At 37.0% G+C, this 21,122-nt stretch overlaps 1 protein-coding gene across 4 annotated transcripts in view; it reads left to right on the forward strand.

The window, feature by feature from the left end:
* The window catches only part of carmil3 (capping protein regulator and myosin 1 linker 3), an 87,582-nt gene that overhangs the window by 56,389 nt on the left and 10,071 nt on the right, over positions 1-21,122 (forward strand). For all 4 annotated transcript variants that reach the window (XM_048162812.1, XM_048162816.1, XM_048162814.1 and 1 more), the window contains 14 exons: positions 2,752-2,806; positions 3,203-3,375; positions 6,055-6,123; positions 6,612-6,705; positions 8,752-8,850; positions 10,750-10,869; positions 13,222-13,335; positions 13,439-13,614; positions 16,728-16,815; positions 16,909-17,019; positions 17,165-17,231; positions 17,632-17,819; positions 20,540-20,619; positions 20,768-20,932. In XM_048162812.1, the coding sequence (XP_048018769.1) occupies positions 2,752-2,806; positions 3,203-3,375; positions 6,055-6,123; positions 6,612-6,705; positions 8,752-8,850; positions 10,750-10,869; positions 13,222-13,335; positions 13,439-13,614; positions 16,728-16,815; positions 16,909-17,019; positions 17,165-17,231; positions 17,632-17,819; positions 20,540-20,619; positions 20,768-20,932 (1,599 nt within the window). The remainder of the gene's footprint in view (positions 1-2,751; positions 2,807-3,202; positions 3,376-6,054; positions 6,124-6,611; positions 6,706-8,751; positions 8,851-10,749; positions 10,870-13,221; positions 13,336-13,438; positions 13,615-16,727; positions 16,816-16,908; positions 17,020-17,164; positions 17,232-17,631; positions 17,820-20,539; positions 20,620-20,767; positions 20,933-21,122) is intronic.

The following is a 21,122-nucleotide window of genomic DNA, read 5'->3' on the forward strand; positions in this document are numbered from 1 at the left end:
AGTATTGCCATCACAGGAATAAATTACATTTTACTATATATTTGTCATGGTCACCAGCCTCATCATCCACTCTGAACTTCATTTCCCAGCATCCCTCCCTCTACTCGCCTGCACTCCATCAACAATCACTAATAACTGGTTACCCAAAAAGGAACTTTCTCAATCCTAAATTTGATATTACTTACTGATGTACTCATTTGTCCTGCGTTACTTCCTGCATTGATATTAATGACTGACCATTATTCTAAAGTGTTAAAGGCACAATATGTAATTTGTCACCACTAGAGGTCGCTTATTCAAAACAAAGGCATAGCTTGATGAAGCCTTGATTTCACGGAATCATGGGAGGTGTTGTCTTCATGTCTACAGCCGGCGGAAAAGAATCTGATGGGACTCGGGCAGAAATCATATTAATGGATGAGCTAATGTATTAAAGATTTATTAACATTACTGTAGTATGAAGCAGCGTGTGGGAGCAGAACGAGGCCGCTGGAGCGATTGCTAATGAGAGACGAGCGTGACACACTTCTCGAGAGCAGCGGGACTTTTATTATGCCACAGACAACCGCTTCCGCTTCTTCCGGTCAAGTGTGTGTGGAGTAACGCAGCGCTGTTTTATCATATTAGATACATTTGTGTGTTGAAAGTTGTTATAATGTTACTCTGTGCATTCGCTCGGCGGCTACTATTAGACACTGTAGTAAACTAGATTGATATTAGGCATGGTAAAACATGGTACTCCTAATTATTCAAGAAAACAAGATTCAAACAATAAATATGATGTCATTGATAGGCGACGCACGGACATGGTCCGTGCAGTGTTAATTTCGTTGACGAATCATTTTCGTCATAATTTTCGTCAACGACATTTTTTCACGAACGAAAACGAGACGATGACTAAATAAAAATACGTTTTGAATGACTAAAACTATGACTGAAATCTACTCAAATTTTTGTCAATGAATAAAAACGAGATGAAAATGAAAGAGAGGGACGATATCCAATCAGGACTGCTGTCCTGTGTGGAAGATGCGCACATTTGAAGTGTAACGTGCTGATCTAACCGCGGGAAACGCGGCGCTGTTGCGCCCTCTACAGGCTCGTGCAGCAGCAGCACTTCAGACTGCTTCGCAATTAATGAATAGCGCACATTTATGCCAAGCGATTGCTTATAAGCTAATGTTGATGAATTATGACAATGTTTACTACACGATGTTTATAAGGTAGAATGTTTTAGACGGTTGTAAGAATGCCTGCTACAGTGCATACTGCAGACATTTCAGAATAAGAGTCACGGTGTATTTCGGGATGGTTTATAATTATTATTTTTTCCTGGTCATTATTGTTATTTTGTTTACACAATAAACTGTATTTAATTTAATTTCTATTTAATTCATAGTAAACTACTGTATCTTCTGTCACAGGAAGGAAAGACTAAGAACATTATTGGACACATTATTCAATATATTTTACAAGGGTTATTATAGTTAACTAGACCTAAAACCAAAGAAATCTTCATTACTTGAAATAAACGTTAACTAAAATAAAAAATAAATATATATATAAAAAATGTAAACTTCTAGTTTCTACACTTTAGCTTAACCTGAGTTATTAAAATAACAAACAGAAATAAAAACGTATAGACATTTAAAAGCAAAAACTAAAAGACAAAAACACAAAAAATTACTAAAACTTTTATCTAAAATTACAATGAAAGCAGAAAAACTAAATCAAATCTAATACAAATTTTAAACAAAAACTATAATAGTACCTCAATGATAAGTGTGTAAATCCCTAAAAAAAGTACTGGATTTTGCTCTTTCGTGTCTTTTTGCACTTGAATGGTCAAAAACCATCCGCTTTGGTGGTAGATTTAGTCGACTAAAATCAAATGATATTTAGTCGACTAAAACTAGACTAAAACTAAAACAATTTCCGATGACTAAAATATGACTAAAACTAAATGGCATTTTAGTCAAAAGACTATAACTAAAACTAAATCAAAATTTGCTGTCAAAATGAACACTGGGTCCGTGTCCTGGTTAAAATTGATTATTTCTCTGAATTAAAACATTCTTACACAAGTCAACAAAACATATAACACTGTTCTAGTGGTTTTTGGACATTTTAAACAATTGTGCCTTTAACAATATTTTTCAAAACATTCAAAATATTTTTTGGTAACACTTTATTTTAAGGTGATATAGTTACTACATACTAAATACTAACCCTCAACCCTCAACCTTAACATGTAGTTAATTAATATTACTCACTACTTATTTGAGTAAGTACAATGTAACTACATCACCTTAAAATAAAGTAAAACCAATTTGTTTATAATTTTAACAAATGGCTGTAAATCAGTGTTCATTGTATTCCTCATAAAATGGTGCACAATCTACACAGACTTAAATGCATTACTGCAAGCGTTTGTTTTCACAGATTGAAGGATTATTCAAAATGATGTTCAGTGATAATCAACAGCATGACACAGTTGATATTGATAGAGCTTAAGTACAGTACACAGATTAACAGATATAGCAGATATCCACTCTGAGACAGGCAGATGAGGTAAGCAGGTTAGAGTAAAGTCTGTGAAACCGTCTGCAATCACAAACCGAATGTGAGCACACAGTAGGAGGCTCTCAGGGAGGGACTGGGGGAGAGGTGTGTGAAGTGTCATTAATCTTGGAGTTGATGGAGTTAATGTGCGTGTATGTATAAAAGTCCTGCTGTTTCCTATGTTTGCAGGGTTCTGGACGAGGTTCTGCAGAAACTAGTGCATCTCGTGCAGGAGGAAGAGTGTGTGAGTGTTTCACAAGCACACACACACACACACACACACACACACACACACACACACACACACACATACACATAACTCTTTGTTTCCTGTACGCACATTACATCCCTTTTGCTTTCAAACACACACGCAGAGTACAAAAGCTTTTTAACGGTCTGCTGTGTGTATTACAGCGCTAGTGATTCATCCATCCTTCCTTCACTCTCTCTCCTTCTTTCTTTCTAATCTCTCTCCTTCAGGGCACGTAGCCCTCTCACTGCAGATATCGCCTTGCTTGATCAATTATTAAGCACTGTTTTTACAGATCACAGGCATTGCAAACTCACACACACACACACACACAACACATACAGTACACTCTCTCTCTATCTTTCTCTGGTTGCTCTTCCTTCTTGACAGGCCCTGCAGAGCTTGTCTCTGGCCGATTCCAGGCTGCGTTCGAGGGGCACAGTGCTTGTGAACGCCCTCGGCAGCAACGCCTGCCTGAAGAAGGTGGATTTGAGTGGGAACGGACTTGACGACACAGGAGCGAGGATGCTCAGTAAAGCCCTGCAGATCAACACCACGCTCAGGTAGTCTGTCGTAGGGAGAACAGGGTTACGGTACTGCAAATTATTTGAGATGCTGATACATATACTATCTCAGCTGCACAAAAATATACATTACAAATATACATCAGGGCTTGACATTAACTTTTTTGCTCACCAGCCACCGTGGCTAGTGGTTTTCCAAAGTTATTAGCCACTCAGCATTTTCACTGGCAACAATTTTTGACATTGATATCATGGGGAAAAACTGCCATATAGATATATAGTTAATATTATCTCATAATTTGGCAGCAGATTTATTAGGCTGCTGTCACTTTAAGAGCTGACGCACAGATCCATTATACTGTTACACATGCATTTTCTTTCTCAACTGTTTACGTTCACTTTAAACATAACTGACTGTGTTTATGTGAATACTTGCCAACCTGGTCTCATTAGAAAAACGTACCTGTGGCAGCGTTTTCAGGAGTTGCAAAATATGTACCAATACGAACACATCACTGCAGTTTCAATGTGAAATGTCCACTGAGTGCCGCTAAAAGCGTGTCATTTTTTTATTTATTTATTTTTTGCCGGAACAGATAAATGTGAATATGGTACGTTTTTATTACATTGGTTGTATATGTATCACCACAGTTCTAATTAAAAAATGTGTCTGGTGAGTGACGCTAAAAGTGTAATGCTCCATTACGTTTTAAAATAACGTACCACCAACACTACACCTAAACCTTCCCGATAGTGTTAACTAAAGCAAATGTGAAATAAAAAGCATCCGTAATCATGCCGTTTTTATCTCTCATCTTTGAGCTCTTTTACCGTGACTCATTTTTCCCGGGATTCGTACCCAAGGCTTCCTCATCCTAAGTACAACTCCATATCTGCTGAGCTAACGAGCAAGATTGTTATGTCAGAAAAGCGAAACATATGGAGCTGGTTAAGCGATGCAAAGTCCAAAATATATTCGTTTACAAATCGTGCACTTTGGTAAAAAGCGTTTTGAAGTCATAACATAATATTGTGCAAGGAGACATGAAAACAAGTCTTTATTAATCCATAATCTGACCCTGTAATCGATTAAAAGCACTTGCTGTTTTACTGCCTCTAGTGTTCATTTCTGTTGCAGTGATATCTACGTATTGTATGTATTTTTGCGACTCGCAAAAAACGTTCCAACAGGTACGTCTTTCCATGAGACCAGGTTGGTGAATACTCATCAAGACCATAATTTTGACATTATTTTGTGTGTATTTGACTGTTTAAGCGCAATAAGCAGCGCAAAAGATCTCAATTTAGTACTGAGAGGTGGCTTTATGTGTGTGCACTTTGGGTGTGATTACCCATCAAAAAATCGATATTTTTGACAACACTACATTGCACTTAGTTTGTTATTTCAGATGCCTTTTTAAAAGACTACAATTGAAACATGTGATTATTATATATAATCACATTGGCTAGTAGCTAAGCGGCTAGTAGGAGTGACTGTGTTTAACACCACTGCTGAAATACACCCGCGTTTGGTGGGGTGACAGGTGTTAATGTCAAGCCCTGATCATAGTAATAACAACAAAACCTGTTGACTGAGAGGCCAAATATTAATTTTAGTTTATGTGTAAAGGACTAGATCTTCTAATGATGCATCCTTAGGCTTTTCAATAGAAAGCTTTGCAGATTTCAGCAAAATTATGATTGCACATAATTTATGGTGTTCTACATCTTCTGCCCGTTGTGTTTTTTTCCCCGAAATGTTTTGGTTAATTTGTTAATGGGTCATTTAAAAAATATGGTGACAAACGTGTCCCTTGAATATGTCTTTTTATAACCAGTCTATTAAATATAAAACAGTTTGACATATTTTTTTCAGTTTTTTAAAACCTTTTGGTTACACTTTAGTTTAGGGTCCAATTCTCACTAACTAGTTTTTTTTGTTAGCATGCATATTACTAGGATATTAGCTGTTTATTAGTACTTATAAAGCACACGATGACTTATTCTGCATGACCATATTCTATTCTACACTTAATTCTACCAATACCTACACTTAATTACCTTACTAACCGTTGATAAGCATTAATTAGGAGTTTGAGGCAAGTCGTAGTAAATAGTTTGTTAATAGTGAGAACTGGGCCCTAATCTAAAGTGTGACCAAACTTTTTAAATTTCCTAAAAAAAAATCCTTTACATTTTTGTTTGATTATTTATTTGAATATTTATTCATGCATTTACAGTGCTAACACATTTATTTTTGCTCATTTTGCTGTTTTCTAGGGGTTGAGCAGTAGTGCAATGTATTGCTAATGTAATATAGTGTATTGTGTGCTAAAAAGCAGAGCAAAATAGGCAATTAATAATGAATATCCACTCTGAATAATAAATGAATGAATAATAAATTTTAATAATTAAACTAAAAAAGAAAAGTCATACAGTATACGTAATAATGCCTATATGTTAATAAATACTTACCATCAACTTTTATGGGAGAAAACTAATCAAAATGAACAATTTTGACAATGACCCCAATTCTGTTCTCTGTTTAACACATTTTACCATATTTAAAACAGAACTCAGCTTTATTTTTCATCAAAATCAGTGCAGGAAATGTACAAAATGCATGCAGATTCCATTCGGGTGTGCTTATTAATAATAAATGATGCATAATGGTTTAGTTCTGTAATAAGACTGTCATGGTTTGTTTCTTTCTTGTAGAAGTGTGACGTGGGATCGGAATAACACAAGTGCGACGGGTTTCCAAGATGTGGCTCGAGCCTTAGAACAGTATGACACACACACACACACATTCTCGCATTCGTATCATGCAGACTCAACCATGTGAGAACTGACTCACTCATCCCTCTGCACACTTATTCACAGCATGCTGTTACTGGGAAAAAATAAGAAGTTCAGTCCATGCCTACATGAATCAGTTTGTGATTGCACAGTCTTTCATCACTTCTCCAACCTGCCTGTGATGCACAATTAGAGCATTGTTCTGGAAACACCTCTGCTCCCTGAAGATCTACACAACTATTATTTAATGTAGAAACTTTTTTAGCAGACTTGAACTTGTATTCAGAGGACTGTAATCATCGTGAGAAGGTTGTTCTCAATACAGAACTGTTGAAAGAAACAGTACTCTGTAAAAAGTTGAAAAGAAAGCAACAAAAATAACTTGTTTCTTTAGACACATTTTCTATCTGGAGCTTACTCATCTCTTGTGTTGCCATGTTCGGGGAAAACTTGAATCATTCTTACTCTCTCCTCAGTAACTTCACTCTGCAGTACATGCCCATCCCACTCAGTGATGTCACACAGGCGTACCGTAGCGCCCCTGACAGGACAGAACAGGCACTAACCAAGGTAAGAGTGCTGATTACACTTTAGTTTGGGGACCAATTCTCACTACTAAGTTGCTTATTAGCATGCATACTACTAGGACATTGGCTGTTTATTAGTACTTATAAAGCACATATTAATGCCTTATTCTGCATGATTATATTCTATATCCCTTAATCCTACCCATAGACTGTGTAAAACAATGGATATAGTGTGCATGACGTCACCCGTAAGTTTTTGAAGAGCATTTTAAAGCCCAAACTGGGCGGAGCCAGTCGTTGCCATCTTGGCAGCGCATCACTCCCGGATAACCAAAAATGGGCAAAGAGGCGGGATGTGGGTGGAGCTGAGGTGCCTGGTTACTTAAACCACGCCTGCCTAGCTCAATGTGATCAAGTTAGCTCAGGCTAAGGAGTTAATACTATGCTTAATGTCTACGTTACATGCAAGCAATACAACTTAAATTACTAGTGTCCAGAAGGTCATAATAAATGTATTTTAGCTTTAAAAAAAAAAAAAAAAAAAAAAAAAAAAAAAAAAGGTGGTGGACATCACACTCCTCATTCTGTCTATTCTTGAGTAATTACAGGCCTATTTCATACACATTAAGGACATGTCAAGGAATAAAACAAATACTTGATGGCATACTAGATGGCAACTTCTTGATTCTGTAATCAAACAGTAAACACTGTAACCAAGAGGGCACTCAGTTTTTTTGGTAAGTTTGTGCTCACTGGGAATCATATTTTTTCAAAATAAGTCATACTTCCAACACATCTGCCACACAGAAAAACTTATCGACTGATGCCGATATTTAAAAAAAAAAAAAAAAAAAAAAAATTATAAGGTCAACCACTAAACATGTAACGATACGGTGGTAAGATCCATTTGCAGCTTTATTGAAGTTAGAGTGGTCGTACAGGCAGGGTCAGACAGGAGCAAACAGGAATCACAAGGAACAGGCAGAATCATGGTCAGAATACAGGCAATGGTCAAAGGCAGGCAGATACCAATCACGGAACAGGATAACAAGGCAAGGGTCAAAGACAGGAAAACAGGATAACGCTTGGAATTGACACACAGGATAATCAAGACTTCACGGTGAGGTGGTGTGTGTGTGACAGTCCTTTATAGTCCTGGTAATGAGCTGCAGCTGGGTGTGGTGATTAGTGTGGTGATTGGTGGAGTGAGTGCAGGTGATTGGCAGAGAGAATTATGGGGAATGTAGTCCGGGAAGTGACAGTAGCAGACGGTGATCGTGACAAAACTTAACCACTACAGCAACATTTCTAACTATTAATAAGCCGTAAATTAGGAGTTTATTGAGGCAAAAATTGTAGTTAATTGTTAATGTGTTCCCAAGACTGAAGTGTGACCTAAGCATTATACAAGCTTTTGATTCCAGGTATAATAATAGTCAAGATTTTTTGCACAAAACAGCCATTACCCTTTACCCTTAGAAATAATAATAGACAGTTTTTTTTGCTTCAATACCTTGAAGACATGTGTTATGTAAAGATACAGTACTGTACATGCTGTGACACCCAGTTTTCTAGCTCTTGATTCTGATTGGTCAATCAGGGCATTTAGCAGCTAAATGTTTTGCAGTTTTGCATATTGAGTAATTTCAGACTAATGGTTGATCAATATGGGATTTCCCATGAGATGTTCTTTTATATATATGATCCCCACTGTCATGAATATTTGGTTACATTCTTGAATTTCACAGTAGATGGTACTAATTTATTTAAAAAACAAACAAGCTAAATCTGTTTTTTCATGATATGACTTTCAAAACCCATAAATCTGTGTGTCCGGCTGTTTTGAGATTAACAGTCCCAAGGTGGTGGAATGTTTATGCACATGTTTAATGAGCCCGGAGATGTAAAACTTCTACAAGGTCAGCGCTGAGAGAGGGACACCGCAGACAATACATTTATCTTTCATTAATTTGCAGCATAATTACAGTCATTTCCACATGACTGCATGGCTTATCTGAGCATCAGTGTTCTTTTATTTGTCATTAATGAGTATTCGCTCTGTCTGTCTGTCTTCCTGTGTCTCTCTCAGATCCAGCGGGCTCTGTTAAGGAATAACCAGACTCAGCGTTTCTCTCAGAAACAGGCTCTTCGGTTGCATCAGGGGTTGGTCACTAGTACTGCAGAACAGGTACGGACCACTTCCTGAGCACCGCCTCATGTTCACATGCCTCATTGTCTCTCTTACTCTTCACAACTGCAGATCCGACTCACTGACATCACACTTCTAGTATGTGATCATGTTGATGAAGGTGGTGATGAGGTCTCTGGGTCAGAGTTTGGGTCAGGTCTGTTTCAGTTCTGCCAGTTCAGATCAACTGAGTTTAATTGGTGGCTAAATTGCAAGTTTCATTTCTATGCATTTCCTGTAATATGTTAATTAAAATGGACTTAATATGGTCAATAACATATTTCAGGGTCAAATGGCACTCTGTTTTTTTTTTTTTTTATGTAATCAGAATTGCATAATTATGTCATTTAAATTCTCAGTTAGCACTTTAAAGTTGCAGTGTGTTATTTCACTGCCACACGTTGTCCTCTCCCAATGAATTCAGCAAGGATGCATTAAAATGATTAAAGCTGATTTCAGATAAATGCATTTTTTTGTCTATTCACCAAAGAATTCTAAAAAATGTAATGGTTTTCACAAAAATATTAAACAGCACAGCTGTTTTCAACATTGATAATAATAGGAAATGTTTCTTGAGAAGCAAATCAGCATATCAGAATGATTTCTGAAGGATCATGTGACACTGAAGACTGGAGTAATGATGCTGAAAATTCAGCTTTGATCATAGGAATACATTACATTTAAAATATTTAAAATTAAATAAATTATTAAATAAATAAGCATGAGAGATTTCTTTAAAAAAAAAATTGTAAAAAATCTGGGTAACACTTTATTTTACAGTGTTCGTTAGACATGTTACATATTGTAATTACTATAAATTGTGCATAATTACACACAATTAACCCTAATCCAAACCCTAACCTTAACCCTACAGTAGTACATGTAGTTAATAATTATTACTCAATATTTAAAGGCACAATATGTAATTTTCGCCACTAGAGGTCACCTATTCAAAACAATGGCGTAGCTTGATGACGTTGAGATTGAGCGTGGAATCACGGCAGGTGTTGCCTTTACGTCTACAGCCGGTGGAAAAGAATCGGGGTGGGACTCGGGCAGAAATTATATTCTTGAATGAGCTTATTAACATTACTGTAGTATGAAGCAGAGCAGGTCGAGTGATGTTGGAGCTGAACGAGGCCACTGGAGCGATTGCTAATGAGAGACGAGCGCAACACATGGCTCAAGAGCAGCGGGACTTTTATTATGTCGCAGAGAACGCTTCTGCTTCTTCTGGTCAAGCGTATGTGAGGTAACACAGCGCTGTTTATCATATTAGATACATTTGAGTGTGTTGAAAATTATGTTATAACGTTACTCTGTGCGTTCGCTCGACGGCTGCTATGAGACACTCGTTGCACACTGCAGTAAGCTAGATCAATATTAGGCATGGTAAAACATGGTACTCGCGGTAAATCAAGAAAACATTTGGGATAATGTAAGAACACAAGTTAACAAAATATATAACATTGTTCTAGTCATTCTGGATATTTTAATACAAAAATCTTACATATTGTGCCTTTAAATGTATAATTAGCCTGTAACAAGGACACCTTAAAGTAAAGTGTAACCAAAATCAGTATAGTACAGTATTCCTGGAGAGAGGAAGTCTATCCAGTAGCATTCCCATTCAGGTCAGTCTGTGAATGGCTTGCTTATATTGGTCTCTTCACAATGAACTGGGATAGGAGAACATTTTTACCATTAAAAAGTGTGTATTTTTAACATCAAATGAAATGCATATTCTTTAAATAATTGTGTGTGAGAGAGAAAGAGAGCATCTCTTTTCCTTGCTTATGTGAACTCTGACTGATCTTTACTCTGTATTGTTAGATGAAACTCACACAGCGATATCTCTCTCCTCTCTCTCTCTGTCTTCCTCTCCTCCTGCTGTCCCAGGTGATGGAGCGTCTGTGTGTACGCGTGCAGCAGCAGGTGTGTGTGTTGAGAGGAACAGCTGAAGGGGAAGAGCTACAGGCTGCCAGACAGGTCCTGAAGGAGGCCAGGAACTCTCGAGCTGTGAGTGTGTATTTACTTGTCAAAAGTTTAAAGGAATATATTCCACATAGCAGTACAGTCATCAAAAAGAAAGAAAACAAATATAAGTCTTAGGGCTGCATGATTAATCGAAATTAAACCGCATGCGATTGGGCAATCGGCTGTTATTTTCTTTTATGCGCAGCTTGTCAGTGAAGTACAGCTAAATGCTGTTCAATCTGAAAGCCAGAGGGCGCTCTTGCGCAGAAACTCCAAATATGCCCAGCAGAAGAAAGATGGCACATGTAGTTCTAGCAAAGAATATTCACTAACAAGAAGCGACAGTCAATAGAACGTTCCATTGCAGCACCGGCGCCCAGCAGCAGCCCTGCGTTTGCGCCATTTTGGGGTGAAAAGCGAGTCGCAGTCCACTAGTTTCTATGGCAAAATCAGCTGCTTTGTTAAAAAAATGTTAATTAAAGCTGAAATCCGACCTGAATGATGACAACACAGAATAAAATACTATCGCTAGTGATAGTCCTTTTAACAGTTTATTTTACACACTTTGTGTTTAAGTCTTCCACTTTTTTCACAAAACCTTTGCTCTCTAGAAACCCAGTCAGTTTGGGTTAAAATTATTTAAAAGGCTTATAAACACTGAATTATTACCAATATATGAAATTAAGGATTAAGGACATGCATTAAATTAAATTAAGGACATGCATCAGAAAAATTGGGAATGTTGGACAATAAATATATGAATATAACAGCTTGATTTTGCAGTGTTGTCTAATGTCCATTAAAGCAAAAGTGTCCAAAAGTGTGAATTATGGGATAACGGACACAGCAATGCATCATGAATTAAGATCATTATGTTTGTAGCGTGATCCATTAAAACGTACAATATAGGCTATATATTTCAATTCAGACCTAGATATTATTATTACTATTACTCCACTAGGTCTGATCTATATTGTTAGCTTTAAACATGATGATCTTAAATTTATTAATTATTAATTTACTATTAATAAATGTGTAAAGTTGCATAAAATGGAAAGGTAGGCTAACTACATTACTTCATGGAGGATTGGTTGGATTCCACAACTGGTAAAATAAAACAAATATAAGACAATACAACATTTACTGTAGGATCATACAATTTACTGGTGACTTAATTAAAAAAAACTCTTCTATTGCTATTGCTTGTTCTATCTAAGATGTGAAGGATTCTATGGTCAAGTTAGTATTTTCACCCCATAATGGCAGCTGCGCTACCGGAGCGCCATCTAGTGGCTGTTGCACAAAAAGTATCAAAGTGTCGCCTCTTGGGTTTTAAGGTCTTTAGTTCCAGGAAATCCCTATGGGCATCACACTATTGCTGTAGCTGAATAAACAGAAGATTGAAACGCTTTAATTGATTAAACATGACCAATAAACACACGAATACGACAATATATGGTTTATCTGAGTCCTTCTCCGGTATTTTCATGATAATAAAGTATATTTATAATGCAATGCTAATCGACATAGTATAGACTACAATGAATAATATGTTGTGCGTGTTATTCTGTGTAAGAAGCCACATCATCTCACAGAAGGATGTTATTTCAGAATTGATCGAAATTGATTAAACTTAAACTGATCAAAAGTGACAGTAAAGACATTCATAATGTTGCAAAATATTCTCAAATAAATGCTGTTCTAATTATCAAAGCATCAGTGAATATATATTTGTAATATTTATATTGTAATATTTTACAACGAGGAACATTTTCACAGCATTTATTAATGTAGGTAAATGATCATTTATAAATTATACTACTGTTCATTGTTAATTCATGTTCTTTCATAATCCATTCTCTGTTAATTTATACAACTTGAAATATTAAAATGTATTAGCATATGCAGAAAGTAGCACTTTTAGTTTAATAAATGTTGTAAAAGAATTGTTCATTGCATTAACTAAAGTTAACAAAATGAACCATATTAACATTTTAGGCACATCTATTCTACTAATTTAGCATTTAAGCATTTGATCTTTAAAGTAAAAGCTTTTTAAGATCATGAGGAGCAAATTCTGTCTACATTTTTGACTGAAAGATTAAATTATATAAATAATATATTACTTTACACCATTGCTTGGATTTTTTCTGTAATCACATTATTGTTGATATTTGCTGAACATCATTTAATAAAACAGTAGATGGCTATACAGTAATATTCAGTCAGATGTTATTCATGTGCTTTGAGTTATTGATTTCAGGCGTTCTGTTTTTTTGAGCAAACATTAAAAGTTAAAGACATCACCTGCATGATTCACGTGTCACAGAATCCTCACAGCGGTCAGTGCGAGATCATGACTGGCGTGTGAATTATGTCTGCACTGTCCTCTAGCTGTACCCCTCGCTGTGTGAACTGGCCCACGTGCTGTCAGTGGACGGGCCGGTGAGACAGAGGCTGGACTCTCTGGCCGGAGAACTTGCCAAAGCAGCTGATAAAGAACTGCAGGTGATGTTTCTCTCTCTCTCATCCTTCTGCCTGATTTGTATCTGCTTTCTCGTTGCATTGGACCTGAAAGGCGTGATGGGTGATTGATGGTGGATTTGTGCAGGTCATTGTGGACTCCATGGTGTCTCTGTGCCGGGAGCTGTGTCCGCTTTCTTGTGCCGCAGCAGAGTGTCTCTCTCCTCCCCTCTCCTCCATCTCAGAGCGCGTGTCCATCCCTCGTTCGTCCATCCGCACCGCTCTGATGGAGAGAGCAGCTCAGGACATCAACAGAGCTCTGGAGTAAGAAACGAGGGGGTTGAGTGCTTGATGTTTCTCAAATGAACCCCTTGAGAATTATAGAGAAGCCCTTTTGAAGTCAGTTATAATATATATATATATATACACACACACACACACACACACACACACACACAGTCCTTTAAAGATCCCTTGATTTAGATTTTTTAGATTTTTTTCTTTTTTGATATTGATTCACTTTCACTTTGGGTGGATCCAATTTTTTGGATCCAATATACCAAGTCTTTTTTAGGTCAGTTCACTCAGTGGCTATCTTTATAACGCCCCCGGGTGGCAGCTTTGAAAACAGCTGTCTACTTGACTGGGGAATGACAGAAACTGTTTGCCGAGCTTACAGTGTAATCTGTGGTGGAGCTCGCCTTTTTGGGATGTTGTTGCAAACTGAAGAAATTGGATAAAGCTTATAACAAATAACTAGGGCTGTCAAGCGTTTAAAATTTTTAATCTAATTAATCACAGGATGTGGCGATTAGTTAAATCTAATTAATCTCACACATCAGATTTGTCTGAGAAATTACCCCCAAAAGATCATTTAAAGTCATTATTGTGTTAAATGAGAAAAGCATCAAATAGACATTACAAAATATTATATTATACTGTAGAATTTTTTTTTAACATAGAATTTATTACATATAAACGTTGATGAGGGTGAGTGAACTATACCTCTAATGGGTTTTTTATTAAAGGTCCCGTTTTTCGTGGTTTTTTGAAGCTTTGATTGTGTTTATAGTGTGCAGTATAACATGTGTTCATGTTTCGCGTGTAAAAAAACACAGTATTTTTCACATAATTTACTTATCTGTATACCGCTGTTTCCACTGTCATAAAAACGGGCTGATGACTTCCTTGTTCTATGAAGTCCCTCCTTCAGAAATACGTAACGAGTTCTGATTGTGCCAGCGGTTCCTGTGTTGTGATTCGACAGCAGCTTAGCGCATCTTGCCCGGAAAAGTCACGCCTCTTACCATAACGTGGAGATGCACGCGCTCAGTGTTATTGTAAACATGTCTTTAATTTTACCCTATCAATTTGAGCCGGAATCAGATCCGGTGATTGGACTGCGGGATGAAAATAACAGCGTTTCGACGACATGGCGACAAACACACTCTACAAACGCAACTCTTGTGTATTCCTGTGGGCGGAGGTTAGTCAAAAAACTGTTTTAGTGACGTCATTAAAGAAGGAAGTAGAGGGATGTAGTCCAAACTGGCCGTTCGATGTAGGCGACTTCTGTTAAATAAAATATCTCGCTTGGCATTGAACTTTGAGCTTTAAAATTTTACAGATTTTATTTATACTCTAACAACAACATTACACACTAACTAAAGTTTGAAACATGGGATCACGAAGAACGGATCTTTAATATGGAAATATGAAATATTTTTTTAATGAAATGGTAATCTAAATAAGAAACTAAAACGGCCAATAGGTGGCAGTAAATGTCTAAATGAGTCGCTGAGTCATTCATTCATTCGATTCGTGAGTCATTCAGGAATTCATTCAGGGGTGTTTGATTATGATTTCACTTTAGTTAGTGTGTAATGTTGCTGTTTGAGCATAAACAACATCTGCAAAGTTACGACACTCAAAGTTCAATGCAAAGGGAGATATTTTTATAGTGTAAGGACTATAACAAACAGCTGGTAGGGACTACAACGAGCTTCTTCCCGGGTTAGTGACATCACAAACCCTAAAATTTACCCCCCAAGAACATGCAACAAAGGGGGTGGGGCCATGTTGGGCTGCTTTAGAGAAGAGGAAGAGTTGTTGTAGTAGAGTGTTGTTGTCGTCATTTTATGCCGGACTGCTTCACAAACGAGGGTCAATTCAACACTGGATTTGCACAAAAGATTAACATGACGGCACATGCTAGTGGTTGAGTTGATTAAAAATTTCAATTTATCCACTAACCATTCAGAAACGTCCAGTTTCATTCTAAAAGTTGTAACTTCTTCCTGAGTCTCTCCATCAGTGTCGACTCCGGTTTGAACAATGTAAGGCTGAACACCGTTACTGACAATCCTCATTTTGGCTGTGTGAGATTCTCCAGCTTTGTTGTTGTTGAGCTGTTAAAGCTCCGCCCTCTTCTGGAAAGGGGGCAGGAGCAGCAGCTCATTTGCATTTAAAGGGACACACACAAACTGTGTGTTTTTGCTCACACCCAAATAGGGTCAAATTTGACAAGCTATAATAAATGATCTGTGGGGTATTTTGAGCTGAAACTTCACAGACACATTCTGGGGACACCAGAGACTTATATTACATCTTGTAAAAGGGGTCCCCTTTAAGTAAATGGCTCTTTTTATGAATGGGCCATTGAATCATTCGTTCACCCGATTGATTTGCTCAAAAAGCAGATTCATTCAGAAACGAAGCACCACTGTGTGTTGCTCAGAGACACACACCAGTTCTGCTCTGGCTTTATGTAATATTTTCGTTGGCAAAACTGAACAAAAAAACAACGTTGTGTCTGAAATATAACACAATATTATATATTGAACTGTTGTATAAAATCAATATCACATTTGCAGTCGTGCTGTTCGGGACAAAAACAGCACTCGTGTGATATTGCTTAACTATATCATATGATATAAATATGAGTCAAAAAATCATACAGGTGCATTTTTGCCTCAATATCTTGAATTTGCTCTGTTTCATGTTCATCACCAATCAACTGTATTAAATGCAAGAATAATAATTTTAATGCATTATTTTCCCATATTAACTAATTTATTAAACTAACGTGTTAAATTGACAGCCCTACTAATAACTAAAATGTGTGCAACACAGGACTGAATATCATGCACTGCAATTGATCTCTTATCTTTTGAAAAAAAGTGGATGTATAGATATTTGAATTATTTTATTTCATTTTTCCAGCTTAGTTCTTTAAAGACTATATTCTTTCTCAGTATTGATTCATTTTGTCCAGCCAAACACTCGCTGCACTGCACTGATCGATCGAAATCATGAAGTTTTTAATGGAAGGACGAAACCCGCTTTTCTATAGCCACTGTGTTCACAGTTGCAATTCCCAGCATGGTTTAAACGTGATCTAACATGTATTGTTGTGTCTTCGTCTCTCTCGCTCTTAGGGAGGTGAAGCTGTCTGTTGTCTCATATCTCACCAACTCCATAGTGGACCAGATCCTACAGGAACTTTATGCCACACACAAAACCCTGGTACTACAAAGCAATTTCTCTCTCCATTGGTCTGTTCATTCTGAGCACGTGCACACGAATCGCTCTGCCTCACGCATCTGTTCGTCATCACAGCTCCGGCAGGTTTCACAGATGAGACGGCTGGAAGATGGGGGAACGGCCAGGCGCGCACACAGACACGCCGACATACTGGACGTTGTGGAGGATGACTTTGGCATCAGCATAGTGAGTGTGTTACTTGAATCACTCACAGCTGACTCATCTGTGTGTTTGGTGGTATTTACAGTATCTGTCATCTCTGGTAACTCAGAGGCCTCATCATCTGCTCAGTTTGCAATGTTCTCACTCACTTCTGTCGCTCTGCACCCAGGACACAATCGCCATTAAGAAACGCAGCTCCAGGACCAGACGCATTCGTCCCGTGTCCAACAGACTCAGTGAGTCACACACACACGTTATGTAGGATGAAACCAGGACTGTCATTCATTTTTTAGTTAACACACTCATTCAGTGCTTTCAAGTCATGTATACTTCATACATATTTCAGTTTAAAGCAAACCCATTCATTCAATTTTATATAACATTTATTAGGCCTGTCAATTCATCATGTTAACTTAGTATTTTTTACTTGATAAATTTAAACATTAAACAGATAAAAATAGCACTGATAAATAAAGCAAACAATAAATTGAACACTTTTTGTCATTCAGTGCTTTTGTCTGCCACAATAACGTCTTCATTCTCTGCAAAAATTGATAAGATTATTTGCGAATGATTTGATTAATTAATTAACTAGAATATTATGTCATTAATTTGATGCGATTCACTGTCCTTTAGGTTTAGGTGACGACCCCAACTCCTCACCTTTAGTGTCCACTCCTCAGACATCTGCACCTCTTTCACGCTCTGCATCATGGGAAGGTCTGTCCACCCTACCCACACAGGGTTCACCTCTGCGTCATGTGACCCACGTCAGACCGCGGCCACCAAGACGGCACAGGGCTGCACATGCTCCCTTTGAGACAGTAAGAACCAGTGCCATTGCTACACCAAATATGACTTACAGTATCATTAGGGGTGTAAAGGTACACAAACACGACGGTTCGGTACGTACCTCGGTTTTTAAGTCACAGTTTGGTAAGGGTTCGGTACAGCAGGGGGGAGAACACTAAACATAAAATTGCTTCTGTTTTCTTCTTTTTTTATCATACAGTGTTTTATTAAACGGGTCAATGACGTGACGGGTAATTTTTTTTTGTCCAAAGTGTAATAATAAAAAAACAGTTATGACATCCAAAGTATGTAAGGTAGTACAACTAGATCTTCTTTATTGAATCCAAAAGGTTTGAATTATATTTTGCTACATGTAAAGGTATTTTAAAGATTTTGAAGTGTCAAAAGGTCATTCGGTTTAACCGTCCAAAGGCCAATACAGCCATTTCATTTGTGATTAAAACATCTTAAAATGTAATAAATGTATATATTTTGTATTCTTGCATGATTTTATAACATCATATATCAACATAGTACAAAATGGCATTAAATTTATGTGTAGAAGTCATTGCTTTATTATCAGAAAAATGTCCAGAAAAATGAATTTCATTGATGTCATTCGGAGTAACCAATATAAAGGGACCATTTTGGATTAAGTCATGTGGTCAATATCATGTGACAGGATGTTACATCATTCAGACATCTGCAAGGACCACAAGATCATGAAGCAAAGTAACTAAATTTGAAAAATTCATGTTTTCACGTGCTCATACGCATGTCCCGAAACATCAGGTCATTCAGTACAACTGCTATAAAACATGGAAAATGTAATATTTTAAAAACTTGTACTAAATATAAAATGTTTAATTGTCCTTTTGCTAGCTAGTTAGATATCAGCCCGTTAGCATTGTTTGAAAATATCGTCATTCGGTATAACCAAAAGTGTCATTCGGTAAAACTGAAATTTTGGTTAAACCGAATGACTTTTTTGGTGACAAATTTTGTCCATCTTGTAAAAAATGACAAAATCATTGTTAATTTATTATAAAAACCACATCATCTCACTGTTAACACTTAATAAAACTTAAAATTAAAATTAATTATATCTCCATTATGTTTTTTTTTACACTTATTCATCAATGACCCAAACACAAATTGTGTGTCTCTCTCTTTAAATAAATTCAATTATAATTAACATTTTAAATTCAAACTATTAAATTCAGTTGCTATTTATTTTTAGATATAATAATCAACATTCAAATAAAAAAACATAAAATATATATTTAATAATTAATATACATGAAATAATTAAGACTACTAACAGGTAAAGTAAATGTAATGAATGTATAAGCTAATATAGTGCATATATTTAGTGAAATGCTCCCTCTAGAGTTCATTTCTGCAGTGAACTAACATGCTGTGGACACTAAATGACTTGCCTGAGGTAAATGTAATGCTACGTGAGATATTATTCTCAAGCTGTCTTATTGATGTCTTTCTGCGGTTGAAACACTGGTTAAGAGATTACAATTAAACATATCTATGCATAGATCATCTGTTGTTCTTCTTCTGTTTTTTTTTCCTGTTGTGGCGGTTAGCAAACAGCGTTGCATTACCACACGCGCCCCCTTCTGGATTGGAGTGTGAATTGCTTGTGACTGACTGTATGCACCGAACCGTGATGCCATACCGTGACAAATACCTATACCGTTACACCCATACTTTTCATATATCTATATATAGCATGTTTAATGCTATAATAAGGTAAATTAAAATGAATTGAATTAAACACTACACTCCGACCATTTCAGGCTTCGCATTGTATTGTATTATTGCCTTCTAGTTTGATATTAGCCACACATTCATCAGATATTTTTGTGATCAATATTGTCTTCAATTCAGAGAACACAATCCATTCAAACAGAATTCTATTACTATACCTGTAATTAAATCTGCTGCAGACGTGGACGTGTTTAGATTTGCACCTCCAGAGGCATTCCTTATCATGTTGTCATTGAATCGCTTGTATCCCCTGCAGTCCTCTTGTAACTTTTATTACTCCGCTGACTAGTGAACGAATCAGTTCTGGATTCTTAAAGAGAAAAAAAAAACACTTTAAAAAACTGTTTTCTTACAAAAAAAAAAAAAAAAGCCAAAGCTATTGCACATTTCTCTTCATCCTCATCTAATTAAATGCGTAATGCATTGCATGATTGGTCCTCTTGCTTCAGGATTGAAGTATTTCTTTGGGAATTATGCAATTAAATATTATTTGTAGTAAGTTAAGTCAAAATAACACTGATTTATGGATTCAACAGGAGCTATTCTTCAAAAATGTGTAAAATATTAAATATAAAACGGGTTAACTGACAACCATTGAAGCTGTTAACAAGAGGAGGAGGGGGGCGATTTTAATCACGTTCTCTTGTTAACGTGATTATTCTCCGAAATCTGACTGAATGTGGACCCAGATGTTTTCTGCATGCTCTCTAGAATTAAAGCATCAAACATTAAAGGCTCTCTCCTTTTCAATCGCTTCTGATCACAGTAAATGCCTGCAAGCCCTGGCTTTGTTATGACTGTTGATCAAATTAATGCTCTGACATAATACACAGGAACAAAACCCAGATGGTGAGACACCGTACTATGACAGCATCATCCACTAACACAAATTTAGAGAGATGATCTACTCCAGTCCCAGTTCTCAAAAGCAGACATCATCATCATCATTATTTCTCTTGTCGTCCCGTAGCACTGCTCGGAGAATGGTGGAGTATCTCTATTGGATGATGGACTGCCTGACTTCTACACCAAGAGAGTTTTACCAGACAGGTGCTTCAGTACTGAATCCTTCTGTGTAGTAATGCAGTCTAACAATGAAGGTGTCACATCTGCCCGCTTTTTAAAGGTTGAAAGAATCTGGGCATGCAAAAACTTGGATGTTATCTTATCTCTGACACCCTGACTTTCCGTCTTGCAGTCAGCTGTCATCCCACCATCACGCTCAGGCTCTGAGGAGGAAGAAACGACGCAGTGTGCTGTCAATCTTTTCAGGATTCAGGAAGAACCGAAACTCCACCATATCATATCAGGAGCCGGACCCTACCGGACGGGGCGGGGCCTGTGGGGAGGAATGTCGCACAAAGTGAGTCATTCATATGTTAATACAGTAGTGGCCAGAAGTGATGTTTGGTTTTAATGGCCTTGCATGTTCGATTAAACCATCAAAATTCGATGAATAGAAAGCTTGAATGTAAATAGAAAACTTTAGCCAAGTCAAGTCAACTTTATTTATATAGCGCTTTTTACAATGCAGATTGTGTCAAAGCAGCTTT

Source organism: Megalobrama amblycephala, linkage group LG17 (assembly GCF_018812025.1).
Source record: "Megalobrama amblycephala isolate DHTTF-2021 linkage group LG17, ASM1881202v1, whole genome shotgun sequence".
Classification (NCBI taxonomy): domain Eukaryota; kingdom Metazoa; phylum Chordata; class Actinopteri; order Cypriniformes; family Xenocyprididae; genus Megalobrama; species Megalobrama amblycephala.